At 52.9% G+C, this 15,295-nt stretch overlaps 7 protein-coding genes and 1 non-coding gene across 8 annotated transcripts; 3 read left to right on the forward strand and 5 right to left on the reverse strand.

Annotated features, from left to right (window-relative positions):
• Positions 1–644: 644 nt before the first annotated feature.
• Z519_08041 lies at positions 645–737 on the reverse strand. Its single transcript has one exon. It is a non-coding gene; the product is annotated as a tRNA-Ser (tRNA).
• A 444-nt stretch (positions 738–1,181) lies between these two features.
• Positions 1,182–1,940, reverse strand: Z519_08042 (uncharacterized protein; the record flags this gene model as incomplete). Its single annotated transcript, XM_016765771.1, has 1 exon — positions 1,182–1,940. One exon carries the CDS (start codon positions 1,938–1,940, stop codon positions 1,182–1,184), a length of 759 nt encoding a protein of 252 aa, XP_016617816.1.
• A 562-nt stretch (positions 1,941–2,502) lies between these two features.
• Positions 2,503–4,117, forward strand: Z519_08043 (uncharacterized protein; the record flags this gene model as incomplete). The annotated part of the gene is made up of 2 exons (XM_016765772.1): positions 2,503–2,585; positions 2,641–4,117. 2 exons carry the CDS (start codon positions 2,503–2,505, stop codon positions 4,115–4,117), a joined length of 1,560 nt encoding a protein of 519 aa, XP_016617817.1.
• Positions 4,118–4,449: 332 nt separating this feature from the next.
• Positions 4,450–6,395, reverse strand: Z519_08044 (uncharacterized protein; the record flags this gene model as incomplete). Its single annotated transcript, XM_016765773.1, has 2 exons — positions 4,450–5,507; positions 5,591–6,395. The coding sequence occupies 2 exons, from the start codon at positions 6,393–6,395 to the stop codon at positions 4,450–4,452; spliced, it is 1,863 nt and encodes a 620-aa protein (XP_016617818.1).
• A 1,916-nt stretch (positions 6,396–8,311) lies between these two features.
• Z519_08045 (uncharacterized protein) lies at positions 8,312–9,073 on the reverse strand (the record flags this gene model as incomplete). Its single annotated transcript, XM_016765774.1, has 3 exons — positions 8,312–8,523; positions 8,585–8,792; positions 8,876–9,073. 3 exons carry the CDS (start codon positions 9,071–9,073, stop codon positions 8,312–8,314), a joined length of 618 nt encoding a protein of 205 aa, XP_016617819.1.
• Positions 9,074–9,651: 578 nt separating this feature from the next.
• Z519_08046 (uncharacterized protein) lies at positions 9,652–10,583 on the forward strand (the record flags this gene model as incomplete). The annotated part of the gene is made up of 3 exons (XM_016765775.1): positions 9,652–9,771; positions 9,854–10,339; positions 10,395–10,583. 3 exons carry the CDS (start codon positions 9,652–9,654, stop codon positions 10,581–10,583), a joined length of 795 nt encoding a protein of 264 aa, XP_016617820.1.
• A 902-nt stretch (positions 10,584–11,485) lies between these two features.
• On the forward strand, positions 11,486–12,625 carry Z519_08047 (uncharacterized protein; the record flags this gene model as incomplete). Its single annotated transcript, XM_016765776.1, has 2 exons — positions 11,486–11,859; positions 11,917–12,625. 2 exons carry the CDS (start codon positions 11,486–11,488, stop codon positions 12,623–12,625), a joined length of 1,083 nt encoding a protein of 360 aa, XP_016617821.1.
• Positions 12,626–13,932: 1,307 nt separating this feature from the next.
• On the reverse strand, positions 13,933–14,727 carry Z519_08048 (uncharacterized protein; the record flags this gene model as incomplete). Its single annotated transcript, XM_016765777.1, has 1 exon — positions 13,933–14,727. One exon carries the CDS (start codon positions 14,725–14,727, stop codon positions 13,933–13,935), a length of 795 nt encoding a protein of 264 aa, XP_016617822.1.
• Positions 14,728–15,295: the final 568 nt, after the last annotated feature.

The raw sequence follows: 15,295 nt of genomic DNA on the forward strand, positions 1-15,295 counted from the left end.
TTTCCTTTTTCATACGCCCTGACGAAGGGGCGTTTGGCCCATGCATGCAGGGGATTTGAATGCCCATTATGGCGCATGTTGTTTGCTGGCGCCTTTGGTGCAACACATGGGCCACTTTCAGGTTGTACGAAGAGGGGCTGGGTTCAAAAAGAGTGGAATATTCTCTTGCCTTTGGCGGTAATTGGTGCGTATCTCGATATCGCGGAGACGAAAAGAGGCAATGCTTAGCTTCAGCTCTAGGCAGACAGTGGCGGGAAGACAGAGCATTGAGCAACAACGCGTGGCCTCTAATCGCAGTCAAGCGAGGGGCATCAAAAGTCACCATGATAATGTGGTCTTTCAGGTAAGGCAGGCAGTGTATTTTGGTACCACATGGGACAACTCGATCTCTTTGTACTGGTCCTTGGAATCTCCGTGAAGGGAAAAAGGAAAAGATCAAACACGAGGTACAATTACCACCATTACCCTCAACTAGAGCATGACGTCACTACCTTGGCTGTTTTTATTTCACTGCACACTGCCGCTCGTTGTGGCCGAGAAGGAAAAAAACTAACAACCAAGTCAGAAAAACAAAAAGTCAACCTAGTACCAAGTACATGTTGAAGAAGAAAAAAGAAGAATAAAATAGAAGACTTCTTCAAGATCGACACCAGTCGGATTTGAACCGACGCCTCCGAAGAGATGTGATAACTGGAATAAATTCTAGTCACACGCCTTAACCGCTCGGCCATAGTGTCTATGAAAATTAGACAAGCTAACTGACAACAAATTCCGGCATCATAATTCATATGTTACGTAAAACTCCTGCCGATAATTGGCCCCTTTACGGAGGCCTAGAGGTTCTTGGTTGGCGGATTGGCTCACCACCACTTCCCCCCAAGACTCACATGAATTCTTGGTGCCCTCACCCTACGTCTCTACGCAATCAGACATCTCCTATACTGTCACTCCTAGATGTATACTCTCCCTTCGCTCGAGGCAGGACTTATGGGTGCATAGTGGTGATACCTTTAGAGGTGCCTTTGACAGCGCCCAGCGCAGACGTCGAACAAGGTTCCAATTTATCTACCCGGCGTGCCCAAAGTACATGTCTGAAACAACAGGCGTGATATATTTGAGAGCTATTTCTTGAATGATATCGCCTTGTTTGGCCGTCCTTCGCTGGGACGGATCCAACACTTTCACCATGGATATCGGGTCTCTGCCGAGGTGAAAGTCGCATGTTGACCATTCTTGTCTGTGTCCACGACCAATCGACATGCCTCGATCGCACCATCAGCAGCCTTGCCGGCATTCTTATTATACCCGTTCAAGTTGGTGGCTCTATGGCCCGGGCAAACCATGTTGACTTTGAAACCTTCCTTTCCCAGTTGAACCGCATACAGGGCCCCGATCATATTCTCTGCGCACTTCGATACTATATATCCCTTGATTTGGGCCGGATTACCCAACCCGTAAAATGGGAAGGTAGGGTCCAAAGTGAGGGTGATGGACCCCAGACCAGACGACATGAAGATGAGTCGAGGAATTTGAGCTTTTCGCAACAGTGGAATAAAAGCTTCCGTGACGCATGCGGCGCTGATCGAGTTGGTTTGAATCACTCGAGTCATATTCTCGCGGAAACTCACGCCGTCGACACGACTGATTCCGGCGTTGTTGAGGAGGACGTCAAGTCGACCAAACTTCTCTTCAACAAGCTTGGCAGCTCTGGCTATGGAGCCGTCGTCATCGACATCGAGCTCGAGGGGTTCAACAGATGTTCCTCGAGCCAGATCTACGATGCTGCGGGTTGATTCTTTTCCTCTGTCCAGGCTTCGAGAGCCGAGCAGGATATGATAATCGACCTGTTCAGCGGCCAGCTTCTTGACGCACTCAAAGCCGATCCCTTGATTTGCACCAGTTATGAGAACGACGGTATGGTCTGGTGAGATTGACGCCATGTTTGGAGGTGGAATTTGGATCTCTGATGGTGACTTTCAGTTCTTTTTCTGCTTTGCTTATAGATAGGTTGATTCTCCTTTGCAGAATATCCGCCCCTTTTGTACTTTGCCCTTCCTCGAATCCCATCGGACTTACCGTACCTTGCGGGCCTTGAGTTTGTCTCTTTTCATCATGACTTCTACTGCAAAATCTCTGCGTCGTTTGGTCTTGACCGAGCCTTGTGTCTCACAGGCGGTACATTAGTTGACACGCGATGGAGAGACTTTTGACCGCGATATGCAGCTAGTGTCTAGTTCGCGAGCGGACCAATCGCCTCTTTCGGGCTTAAGTTGCGGATTTATGTATTAAACGGCATTGCTTACCTACAACTAGGTTTGATGTTTCTCCATGTGGGAACGCAATCCTAAGACTGTCTTCGGTCCAAAAGTCGGACAGGGTTCCAAGGATATCTCTCTGATGTCGAAATCTACTACCAACGCCGTTCGAATTCAGCACCACTATCAAGAAGGGCTTGTCTGGGAGCAGTGCCAGTCGTTCTGTTCACGCATTTAGAAGCGAATGATGGTCCAGGTGTTGGATCTGCCTACTCACGAAACGAAGATCGGCCCACCGAGGCGACGGGGCAAGGCTTGTATTACTTGCAAGTATGTGGTTAGAAACCCCTTCGAAGACTGTCTGATTCACTTATTCGACGAAAAGAATCAGGCGCGTCAAATGTGACTATGGCCAACCATCATGTAACCGGTGTTTGAATACGGGGCGGAAATGCGATGGCTATCCAACTCGTCACGAAAAGGGACAAGATCAGGCCCCCGTGGCCGTGCTGGTGGTAATGAACTCTCCTGTTCCTTCGCAATGTGACCCTGAAGCCTCGATGGCAATTCGGTTCTTCATCCAAGTCTGTGCCCCGGCGATGCTGAACTACGGAAGTTACCACTTTTGGAACGAGCTTGTGCTGCAAGCTTGCCATGTCGACGAGAGTATCAAGCACCTCACCATTGCGGCCTCCCGAATAGGGTCGCATCGACTACTTCAGCCATGCAAGCCACCCTCTAACAAGGATACCGTCTTCCTTGCACACTACGGCAGAGCATTGAAATTGCTCAGTCGAAGCAAGAGCCCTGATCCAGGCTTCTTACTCATCGCATGCCTGCTGCTCGTCCTCTGCGATGAGTTCCAGGATAATTCATTCGCAGCTATCCAGCATCTTATCGCCGGCCGAAAGATCCTCACTGCGTACCGGCCGACAGCGCCGTCGCCCCAGCGCAACGCGACCATTGCAGAACTTGACCAGATCTTCTCCGCGCTGGAGCTGCACACTAGCGAGCTCTATCATATCACTAGACCACAATCCATGTCCTGGTGGTCACCCAGTTCCAGAGCTGAAGCCGTCCGGGCGAACTTCCAAGGTCACCCGCACCTCGACCCAAGGCGGATCTGGCCTCGTATCGAAGAAGAAGCCCGCGCTTTGCAAGACATTGCCTTTGAATGTACGGCGCTGCAACTAGAGGGAGCGCCTCCCCAGACGAGATTCCAGATCGTTCCGGGCCTCACCGCCAAGCTCAACGCCTGGCTGGGTCAGCTTACGACGTTCGAGTCTAGCATGTACGCCCACCTCACATCCGCAATGCTTACGGACCTACACTTGCTCAGGACGTACCACCTCTGCCTCCACACCCTGTCGCGCTGCGACCCGTTCAGGCAGGAGGTGGCATTCGACACGTACGCGGGCAATCTCGAGCACATCGTCGTGAGCTGTGGCCTGCTGATCCGGCGCCGCAAGATCCGCCTCGTGCCCGTCCTGTTTTTCGTGGCCACGCGATACCGCAACGCAAGTTTCCGCCGCAGAGCCATCGACCTGCTCCGCCAGTGCGGGCTGGACGGCCAAATCCTGGCCAAGATCGCCCTGAGGGTCGTCCGGATTGAGGAGAGAGGCCTCAGCGCGCCCATCGTCAGCTCTGATGTCCCCGAAGACAATCGCGTGAGATTGGTTGATGTCGTCTTTGATGGCACCGACACGCGAAAGTATCTTTTGCGGTTCACTCGTCATCCCTACAGCCGGGCTGGTGACGGCGACAGAGTCCCCCTGGAGGAAACCGTCCTGTCGAGCCAGGCGTGCTCTTGGGCCGTTCAACCTCAGACCCCTTCGCATGCGGTGGGTCAGGCCTTTCTTTGATTCTTTCCCCCTTCTTCCTGAATATACTCTGCCTCTATTAATGTGGGGGCGGGCACTTGGATGTGCGCGTTCGTGAGTGTATGCTCTGGCTGACTGATGAAACTTGCTTGCAGACCGGACTGCTCAATGCTGTTCTGAGATTTGACTTTATGGCATTTTGGAACCAGGAGGATCCGGCATTTACCCTCCCGGCAGGGTTTGGTCTATTGTGATTCCAACGGAGATTATATTTGGCCCGAGCTACCCGGTAAAATATTTACCTGTAAACCATCAATTTTTTCTTGGGTTTGCTCCGCGCACGTCTTCCTTGTCTCTATTTCGCTGTCTTCCTTCTACGCCGCCCCACCCATCTCAATCTTCTTCCCCTTGACGCTCTTCCATTCAAAGCCCAGCGAGAACAAAAAAGCGATGCTTGCACACGCGATAGACAGGATGTACGAGTGCGTGACGGCGATGTTGTAGGCGTACAGCACGCCAGCGAGCTGGGAGGGCGGGGTGACCTCGCGGATGTGGGTGGCGCCAGCCATGATGATGGTTTGCGGGTTGACGCCGGTAGTGTAGCGGGGGATTTCCTTGACCAGGGTGTTTGAGAAGATATTCTGGGCGATAGAGATGGAGATGGCGCCGCCCAGTGAATTGAAGAAGATGGCGACGGCGTTGCCGACGGGCATGTCGCGCTTGTTCAGCACCACCTGCACCGCAATGAAGGGGATCTGCACGCACGCGCCCGCTCCGAACCCCGCCAGGATCTGGTACCCGATCCACGTCCCCGTCGACGAGTGCACCTTCAGGCTGTACAGCATGCCCGACCCGACGGCGAAGATGGCCGAGCCGACCCACGTGAACGGCACATAGGGCCCCAATGTGGTGATGCTGGCGCCCACCACGATGGACGAGATGGTGATGCTGACCAGATACGGGATCGTGCGGATCCCGGACTCCTCTGCCGTCGTGCCCTTGACGGCCTGGAAGTAGAACGGCAGGTAGTAGATGTGGGTGTACAGGCCCATGGCGAGGAAGGCGGAGAAGAACGCACAGACAAACACGGTGCGTTGTCGGAGCATGATCCGCGGTGGCAGCGTGGCCAGGTCGCCCTTCCACAGCTGTATACCCGTGAAGACAATTATCAACAGCCCAAAGCCCAGGATGCAGCCCCAGACCTGTGAGTTGGACCACGCGTACGTCACGCCGCCCCATTGCAACGCCAACAAAAGGCAGACGATGGCGCAGATCAGAAAGAACGCGCCGAGAAGGTCGAGCTGGCCGATCTTCTGCCGCAAGGTCAAGTTGCTGTGTCGGCGCTCGGGGTTCTTGAAGAAGAAGAAGACGGCTGTGATGGCGATCGCGCCAATGGGGAGGTTGATGTAGAAACACCAGCGCCACGATACGCCTACGAAGTGTGAGGTAGGTCAGCAACACAATCGCTGTTCGTTAGAGACTGGGTTCCAAATCAGTAGCGAATTGCCCACTCACGGTCGGTGAACGCTCCTCCTAGAATCGGACCGACAACAGATGCAATACCGAACATGGAGCTTAACAGACCGATATAGATCGGCCTCTTCCGCAGGGGTACAGAATAGGCCACAATGGTCATGCCGCCGGAGAATATCGCAGCAGCCCCAACTCCAGCCACGGCCCGGCCCACGATCAGCATGGTCGAGTTCGTCGCTGCGCCGCACAGCACGGAGCCGACTTCGAAGATAAACAGCGCGCACATGTAGGTCCACTTGACGTTGAAATAGGTGTATATCTTCCCAAAGGACGGCTGCAGCGAGGTCGTCGTGAGCAGGTACGAGGAGCCATACCAGCCGACATCGTCCAGGGAGTTGAAGACTGTGGTTATCCTCGGAATGGCGGTTGCAATGATGGTGTTGTCCAGAGCGATGACGAAAGTTGACAGAGTCAGGCCGAACGTCAAGAGATGCAAGGGCAGCCCTTTGGCGTATTTTGACTCGTCATCTTCTCCGGGTTCGCCTGTGTCCGAGGTTGCCGTCGAAGCTCTGCGGGTTACTTCTTCTTCGTTAGTGCCTAGCGCGGACTGCTCATCATCTGCGGGCGCTGCATCGGAGATATCTTCTCGAAGCGCGACTGCTGGGCTTGACGGCGACTCGAGTGCTCCAGGCTCTGCGGCATTCGAATCAATCAGAATGGGTTTCTTCTCGGGATCAAGAGTTTCTGTCGAGAGCGGTTGTTCTGAAGGAGTGCTGAGGTGGCTATCCTGAACACCCGAGTCCGATGACTTGTCCACTTCTGTGGACTTCGACCAAGGGAACTTCATCTCGTGATGTTAAGCGAGATTGAGGATGTGATTAGCAGACAGAGATATACCGAGGAGCGTGGCACAATCGGCTCAATAACACGCTGGGACCGAACAAGGTCAAATAGCTGCATATCGAAATACGAAGAATGGGAAGACATTAAACCTCCAGAAAAACATTGACAAACACTGGGAGGGTTCATCACGACATTTCAGATCGTCCACGAGCTTCTCTCGGAACGATGAGCATCCGACCATAACCCAGGTACTCCGTACTTCGGCAAGAGCAAAAGAATGGACAGGTCAGGCTTCGACGCCGTCCGGTGGAAAAAAACAGGGCGACAAACCAATGGTACGGCGTGATCCGCCAGGCGAAGGAAATGACCCGTCCAGAAAGGCCAACTAGTAGAGCTCGCTTGCGATGCGATGAGAGGATGGCTCCCCATCAGCGCCCCCATTCCAAGAGTCGTAAACTATTCCAGTCCCGGCTATGAAGTCGTCTGATGGAGAGCGGCGGGCGAGGAAGAAGAGCTGCAAGCGAAGCCGAGGTTGAAGCACGAGCCATCGTTAGATCAGGTAAAGCACACGATGGGAGCCTCGTATTTCGGGCCATAGATTGCCGCAGGGTCTAGTGGGTCGGTGTTTGCAGCTGCGGTAAGCATTGCGCCATCAGGATGACGGCGCGGAGACCTTTTTCTGGAGGAGGACTGAGGTTAATTGAACTTCGATTTGACTCTAACAGTGATGCCGACATGGGATTGTGCTTCATGAGAAACCAGGTGACACAGTGTGGTGAGATCTGGGATATGTATATGTGGGTACGGAAGGAAAGGCGTAAGGAGGATGGAGATGACCAGCCTCGACTCTGCCAGCCCCTTCGTGCTCAGATTGACGAGGGACTCACATCGCATACGATCTCTCATTCACTCTACAAGTGGGACATGAACAAAGACACGAAAAACTCCGTGTTTTCTTTTTCGAATCCGCAACCCCGGCCAGCTTTCTGACTGAGAAACTGGATGATATTAAGACAGTGGTGGTGCACCCGCTTGTCTTAATATCATCCAATCTTCCAGCATCTATCCGATCTCTCCTTTCCCAGTGGTGAGGATGATGGGAGAGACAAAAGGTGTGACTTGTTCGAGAGACTACAAGCGACTACAAGCGACTACAAGTATCATCTGACACTCCATACAAAAGACATTCCAGGGCGGCTTCACGAAGCGTACCCTGGAGTGGTTCCTCTCAGTTCGAACTGAGAGTTTTTGCTGCCCACGAATACGGTGAGAGGAAGGAGGTTTCCTTTTTTTTTTTTTTTTTTCTCTTTGTTTTTTTATTTTGTGAGCGGGTGTGGAAAGGGAGATTGTGTGTCCGTCGGTCCAGTACTGCCACACCTTGCTGGGGCAATGTGGTCTACTGCTTCCGCTTCTTCTCATAGTGGTCTTCCGTCGCACGCTATCGCAACCTCTTTCCTTTCTCTTTTGCTGTGTCCTCGATTCCTCCTACCACTGGGACTTGATTTGCTTCCCAAGCCTGCACCCTCTTGTGCCTGCGGTTTGGAACTGATATCCATTCTCTATCCATGACATGCCCGGTCGATGATTGCCACCACTGCGGAAAACCCTCGCAAGAATTTGAGTGACAGCCGTGTTCTCAAATTCTCGGGTGTGTTACCTGCCTCTGGAACTCCACGAGCGAACACATGTGCCCAGTGACGGTGCCCCAGGACGACGACAGACGGTGAAAATCACATTTGTCGAGAACTCGCTCTCATCTCGTAAAGCCTCGTAACTATTATACAACGCGCTTGACCTGTGACGCAGACAACGGTCAGCCAAAGTTCCCACTTTCCTTTTTGGTCCAGCCAGATTTTCGATCCGACAATATCCCAACCCAACAGGCACAACAAGGTTCAAAGAGGGCGCAAAACCACAGAATCATGGGAGGGGTCGGCTGTTCACCTCGAAGAATCGCTTCAACCACCACACTTGGAATACTCCTTCTCCTATCAACACGCCCAATTGGAATATCGACCACCATTTGACTCTTGAATTTGTGCTTTCTGCAGTATTTCGGTGTGTTCGCTCGCGGACGACGATGTAAGCTTGCTCGTCTTTGACTTGAGCGAGGAGATCGGAGAGTTGGCGGACTAATCGAACCAGTTAGTCTCTGTGCTTGTTTCGATGGGCCCAGAGGATGTTGGTACGAACCTTCAGTTTCTAGCGGATCTTGAGGCGCCTCGGACTCAGGGACATAGACAATGCCGTGGACGTTGAAGGAGACCTCCTTGCTGTTGGCGGACCAATGCTCGTTGCTAAAGCAGTAGGTGTATTTCCCATCCATGCGGGCATCGAACGAGTAGTCGCCCGACGAGACCGAGTTGAGTTGTGTTTCGTAAGAGCCGGAAGGATCGGTGATCTAGATGCACGCATCCTCAAGGGTTAGCGGGGACGTCTCGATGTTGGGATGGGCAGGAATGGGGACACGTGGGCGCAGCATACGTAGAAATCAATTTCCAAGTTCCCAGCACCTCCAAACTCGCGGTCGCCCACTTGGAAGGTCACCGTCATCTTGTCGTCCTTGTGCAATTCCTCGTGGAAACATTCTCTGGTGTGTGCTTTGAGAGCGATGTTGTGCGCCAGGCCTGCCCCTATCCAACCCGCAAACGCGACATAAGCCGCTGCTCTGCCAAAGCGCATTCTTCTTGCGTCTGCCGGGTTGAATCTCTCTGGTGGTATTACGGGAGGGATACAGGGAATCGGGCCCGCTTCTTGGGAGGGTGTTTGCCGGGAGTGTCGAGTAGAGAAAGATTGAGAATCACCACAACCCAAAAAAAAGTGCCCAAGAAGTGTCCTCATTGACTTGGACCGTAACTCCGCAGTTTTTCTCCCTTGGTTCCAAGGGTCTCGACTTTGGCCAATCGGACCCGCGCTTGGCATGGCGCCCCCCTTTTCATCGTGTCGCCAATGTCCAATACCTGAGAGTCACTCAAACTCTTGAGCATAGCAGGGTGAGTTACAAACATATCAAATTCCTGTTGCCGCCTGGCGTGTTCTAGCCTACGGATCATCCTAACGGGATGTGTTGCCGACATGGCCAACTCTTCATTGCCAGTCACATGTGACAAAGCGACTAAAACTAGAGTAATATCTTCCCCTTCCCTGCATTTTGTTTTCGTAGAAAAACCCTCTCCGTCACTCTATTAGCCCTGTCATCTCCGTGAATCCAACGCTGCAATACTCTTGCTTCTTTCATAGGTGCTTCTCCAGCCGTCACGATGTCTTTTACATTGTGGTACACCAAGCCTGACGGCACCAAAAAACCAATCAAGATGTCCATCTGGGATGCTATGAAGGGTGTCCCGGATCCGAATCCGAGAAAGCCAAAGCCCAAGCCGGTAAGGAAACTAGCCACCAAAGTCAACCGCCATAGTCCTTGGATGGAGGCTGCGAGGGCCAGGAAGTGCTGATGACTTTTAGTGTTTGTGCTGTGGAAAGAGTCACGTCAAGGATAAGCCTAACGAAGACAGCAAATGCGATGAAAAGAAGGAGGCCAATGACAATGACAAGGACAACCGCAACAAAGGCAATGATGACACCAAGGGGAAGAGCAAGAACGAAGACTCTGATCTTACCGAGGACGATCGGACCATGCTCCGTATGAAAAGTGAGAACCACCAGGCCCAATGGAAGGATATCCTCGCAGTTACCACCAGCTTCAAGAATGTGGGCGAGCTCAAGGCACGTTGGAGGCAGATAAACCACCGACTCGAAGCGGGAAATAAGGACAATTTCAACGGAAGCAAGAAGAAGGACAGGGACGCGGAGAGGGAAGAGAGGACTAGGAGGGATCGTGAGGAAGGCTTGAAGAGGAAAGCCGAACGGGAAGCTGCCAGAGCCAGGAAGGGAGAAGAGGAAAAGAAGGCAGAGGAGCAGAGAGAAGACGGTACCAGATCTGATAAGAAGGTATGTTCGAGCGAAGAGTCCCCTGACCGGCTGTCCGTGGACTAACTGTAGACAGGATGATGACAATAAATCTGCGACATGGGACGGCAACGCAAAGAAATCCAGCCCGTCACCAAACAGTCTGAAAGCGTGGGCCGACAACTACGACAAGAAGAAATGGCAGATCATGGCTTCGAAACACTATGACAAGACAGGCGAGCGCATCACTGCCAGCCAAGCTCGGAAGCTGGCTGGGGCAAAGTGATCTGACGAGAACAAGGGAATGCCGGTGTCAAGGGTTTCCCACTAGGCCACAAGACTGGTCAAGGCACTCTTACTGCGATAGATGGATTGGTTAGGGATCAGGATTAGATGCCTGCGTCGACCACCTCGGGTCTCCAAGCACACAATTGGTAATAGAGCATACATACCACTTCCTGACTCTCGGGTTGATTGGTTGATTGATCGATCGTCTGTTGTTGGTGGCTGGAGGAAGCCAAGACCTCGCAAGGCTGACAGCCTCCTTTTCTTCCGAGTGGTCATTCGCCCTCCAGGTACTGCTTACACTGGGCAAATTCTGCAGACAACCTGGCTCTACGAGAGAAGGGAAGAGAATACCGAGCACAAGCCTGTTCTGGCACCCTCCGCACCTCCACAAAAATTGCGGGGCAAAAGGCGATGATCTTGCCTTGTCGACCCGACATCCTTTTCAGGCTGAATTCCGGCATCTCACAAATATCCCCGTCAATAGTATGAGCTTCCAAATCAGTCGAGGACCCGATGTCAATGACGCGTGGAATCAAGCCATTTATTTGTCCCAGCTCTACCTAGCACCATCCAAGGGCCGCGCAAACGATGGTGCTCCCGATCACTTTCTATCGTCATTGGGCCGGGTTGCGGGCTTCTCTTTGCCTGGACCAACAGTCCTATCGACCGTCCTCCGCATCGAATTTGGAGGGCTCTGTGAATTTCGCCGGGGCGATGGATCAAGTCGAGCCCGCAGTGGGCTAGGGTCGGTTCTGGGAGCGGATGGGAGGAAAAAGAGGTAAATTGAGGACGTTCATACTCCAGCTGCGAAAGGGTATAAAGAGCTCTCACGGCAGCTATTTCAACCCTGTCCATCTTATTGACGGGTACTATTGATACAAACTGAGCTGTTCATTCAAAATGAAGTTCTTCTCCCCTGCAGGATTTCTTGTCCTCGGTGTTGCTTTGCTCTCCTCGTCCACTACATGCTCGATTCTCCCACGCCAGAGCAACAGCAAGCCATGGTCGATTAAAAACTTCAACTCCCTCATCACGTTCGGTGACAGCTATACGGATGAATCTCGCTTGGGGTGGTTCATCAATCACAATGGGTCTGCTCCACCTGCCGGGACTTTGTTGTCCGAAACTTTCAGTGCACCTGGTGGAGGGCGCACCTGGCCCAGATACGTGGTACAGTATACTGGAGCGACCGTGCAGGGAAAGTGGTCTCCTCAGATGACGCTGTACGACTACGCCGTCTCAGGGGCTGTCTGTTCCAACAACATTACCCCGAGGTTGGTCTATCATTGACTTATTTCCGGAGAGCCATCCTGACAAGACACTTCTCCTAGATGGTTCCCAGCGATCGACGCTCCATTCCCCTCCGTGCTGGAGTATGAGGTTCCGGCCTTCGTCGCCGATATCCCAGCGGCACGAGTCAATTCCACTCCGGCCGTCCAACTCTTCACACCCAAGTTGACAGCCCAGGACGCCGTCTACGCACTGTGGATCGGCACCAACGACCTCGGCGTCTACGCGTTCCTAACCGACTCGCAGATCCCAGGCAAAGTCCTCTCCGACTACACGTCGTGCGTCTACAGCGTCTTTGACAAACTCTACGCCAGCGGTGCCAGGCACTTCGTACTGATGAACACCGTCCCTCTGAACCTAGCCCCCTTGTACGCCAATGATTCCTCCCACGGCGTCGGCCCGAACCAGTACTGGGCAAACAAGACGGCAAACCACACCGAGATCGCGTACACGGTGCAACAGTTCACCACCACGGTCAACAACATCTTCAAGTACCAGACGCCTTACGAGCTCCTGGTGGCGAAGCGCTATGCGGGTGCTCACTTCGCCCTCTTCGACACCCACGCACTCATAACGGACATCTACAACAACCCCAGTAAATACCTGAACGGCACGGGTGTGATCAAGGGCGGGGAATGTGTCTGGGGCTACGAGAACCACTGCAGCGTGGACCAGAAGACGTGTGTGAAGAGACAGAACGGCACGAATTCCGATGGATATTTGTGGTTTGACGAGTTGCACCCTAGGTGAGTCTTGCGTTCATCGATCTACTTTGTCCGTTTCCCTTCCCCTCACCTGCTTCCTTTGCTCTTCTCCATTCAGGTGAGAGGAAGAGTGAGTGTGAATGTGAGAGAGTCGGCTACGAGCATGATAGCTCGAGATTACGAGACAGAGAGGAAATGCTAATCTGTTGCATTTCCTGCCGCGCAGCCAACAAACTGACCGGATCATCGCGCGGAATTTCGTCCAGGTCCTGAACGGCACGTCCAAATATGCCACGTATTACTGAGCGAGCGAGCGAGGCCCAGTCTCAGATGGATACTTGGCATGCATAGTAACCCGGTGTTGGAGGGGATGGGATGGAACAGGTTTCTTGTGGTGTGGAATGCTATGCGAGAATACGGCGTGGGATGACGATAGGCATCGTAGGTATGTTTGGATAGGGTGCGGTTGGTACGTAAGGTATGGTATGGTATTGGAGGATACGATACGACACCACATGGCATGAAGGCATGGAATGGGATGGATCATCAAGCCTGACTGACTGGCAGACTGAATGGATGGACGAGCCAATGAATGAATGAATGAATGAACGAACGAACGAACGAACGAACGAACAACGCCATCGACAACGACAACGAAACGGCCCTGACCCTCTCCACCCTGCATCCCCGCCCGGCCCATCTAGTGGAACCATACCCACGTATATCGTACGTGGAAGTGGGTTGGATCACCCCGCCTCGCGCATCGTCCTCGAGGAGCGAAGAAGGGATCAGGGGGAAAGGGGCATATCATATTATATCCTCCATACCGCCACGTGTGTACCTATGTACGTATGCACGTATGCCCAGGCGGACATGCACCGACGAAACAAGCCCGCCGTGCTGCGTTCTCCGTCCCGCCAGCCAAAGAACCAACAATACAGAATCACCGCCGGGAAGAGAAAGGACGAAGCATGTACCACGAAGCACGCACCGCGATCCACATACTGGACGTACCTGTACTGTAGGTAGGTATGTGCTGAAGTATCGGTCAAGTGTTTTCATTGTTGGGCAGCTATGAGTACTGTTTATCTAGCCATCTGTTTTCGTGTTGTTCCTGCATTCGCCGGATAGGTCCATCCATCGTGCCCGAGTTTCTCAAACGCAACTCTGAGCTTTAGTACAATTCCGCCCCAGTTCAATGTCGATGTCCTTGCGCCTTGCCTTGCGCCTTTGTCGCCATAGAGTATCATTGCCCGTTCCTCAAAACACACTGCTCGACTGAAAAATTCCGCCCGTTCGTAAGGGATGTCGTATCCATCCACGAGCAAGGGCGCTTGTAGCACCGTTCGTGGCTTAAAAGTTCTCGTCATCGACTCTATTGTCGATCCCTCCGACCCACCAAACTGCTGCATTGATGATGTTCTCTATAACCTCCAGGTCCTCATTGTTCCTCGGTGCATATAGCAGAACCTGAGAGCCCTCGACAGGGCTCGGTTGGTTTGAGTTAAAGAAGCGCATGAGTCGAGACCCAACGCGGCCGGACAGGGGATGTCTTTGACCCCACCCCTTCTCAATCACCGTCTTGACATCACTGGGATGGAGTGTTGAATGAATAAAACCATCTTCGGTATTGGCACTGAGGATCTCCCCGTAGTACTTTGTCTCGTTGAAGGCGCGGTGGCGGGCGTACAGAGAGGTGGGAGACTCGGGCTCAAACGTGGAGCGGCCCAGGTAGGTGGATTGGGGGTAGCGGGAGGGGATGTCGACAATCAGGTTGCGGAGGCGGTCCTGTACATCCTTTTGTTCCCACGGGGGAAGTTGCGTCTTCTGTATGGGACTGCCGATGCCTTCGACCTCAGGGCGAGAGCCACGGCGGTGTGGAAGACTCTCCAAGTAGCCTCGCGAAGATATGGTGGTGGGGTTTGACGGAGGACTGAGTGGATCTGAGACGGAGAGGATGTTGAGGAAGCGTTCGAAGGCTCTCTGGCAGCTAGCCTCGAGAGCTTTACCAGGCTTTGTAGAGAGCAAAGGCTTGATGTCGAGTTTGATGAACTTGAGGAGATATGTGACAATGGTGGAGCCGATCAGGATGGACGAGGCCACATAGAAGAGATTGGGGGCCCACAGGGTTGGCATGTGGAAGGCCATGTTGAGTTGCTGTATGGTTTTTTAGTGTTCCTCTTGATGAGATGGACGCTCGAGTAAGTCTCTCAACCAGAAAGTGAGCAGGGAGAAAACAGAACGTGCCACGAGTTTCACTTGAAGTCACAGTCAAACCCGATGCTTGAAGAAGACATGGACAAGCGACAACCTTTCACCGGTTTCTTTATACTTTTTCACCCCTTTCTATCGGCGTTTCCATCACCCAAGACTCCGAGAAAGGCTCGTTGGAGGAGGCATGACAAAGGGCAAGGACGAAACAGAGTGGCCACGGAATGACGCGTATCGCACTAGGTTTCCAGTTTGCGAAAACCTGAATAGAGACTGTGAAGGTGAAGAGCTTTACATCACCAGAGACACGGCTCCTCAGCTACCGAAGAGGGAATAAGGCATGATGGAGCCGGCTGGTTGGGTGAACCAGATGGAAGCCGTCGGCTAGGATGCATGAACACGTGTGGTTCTGCCTGTGTCAAGAGTGAAGGGCGTGAGTGGGCCGATTCCTGGCCGCGGCACGGACGACACCGTGTAGCAATGGTTGTATGTAGACGATGCGGGT

Source organism: Cladophialophora bantiana (assembly GCF_000835475.1).
Source record: "Cladophialophora bantiana CBS 173.52 unplaced genomic scaffold supercont1.12, whole genome shotgun sequence".
Classification (NCBI taxonomy): Eukaryota; Fungi; Ascomycota; class Eurotiomycetes; order Chaetothyriales; family Herpotrichiellaceae; genus Cladophialophora; species Cladophialophora bantiana.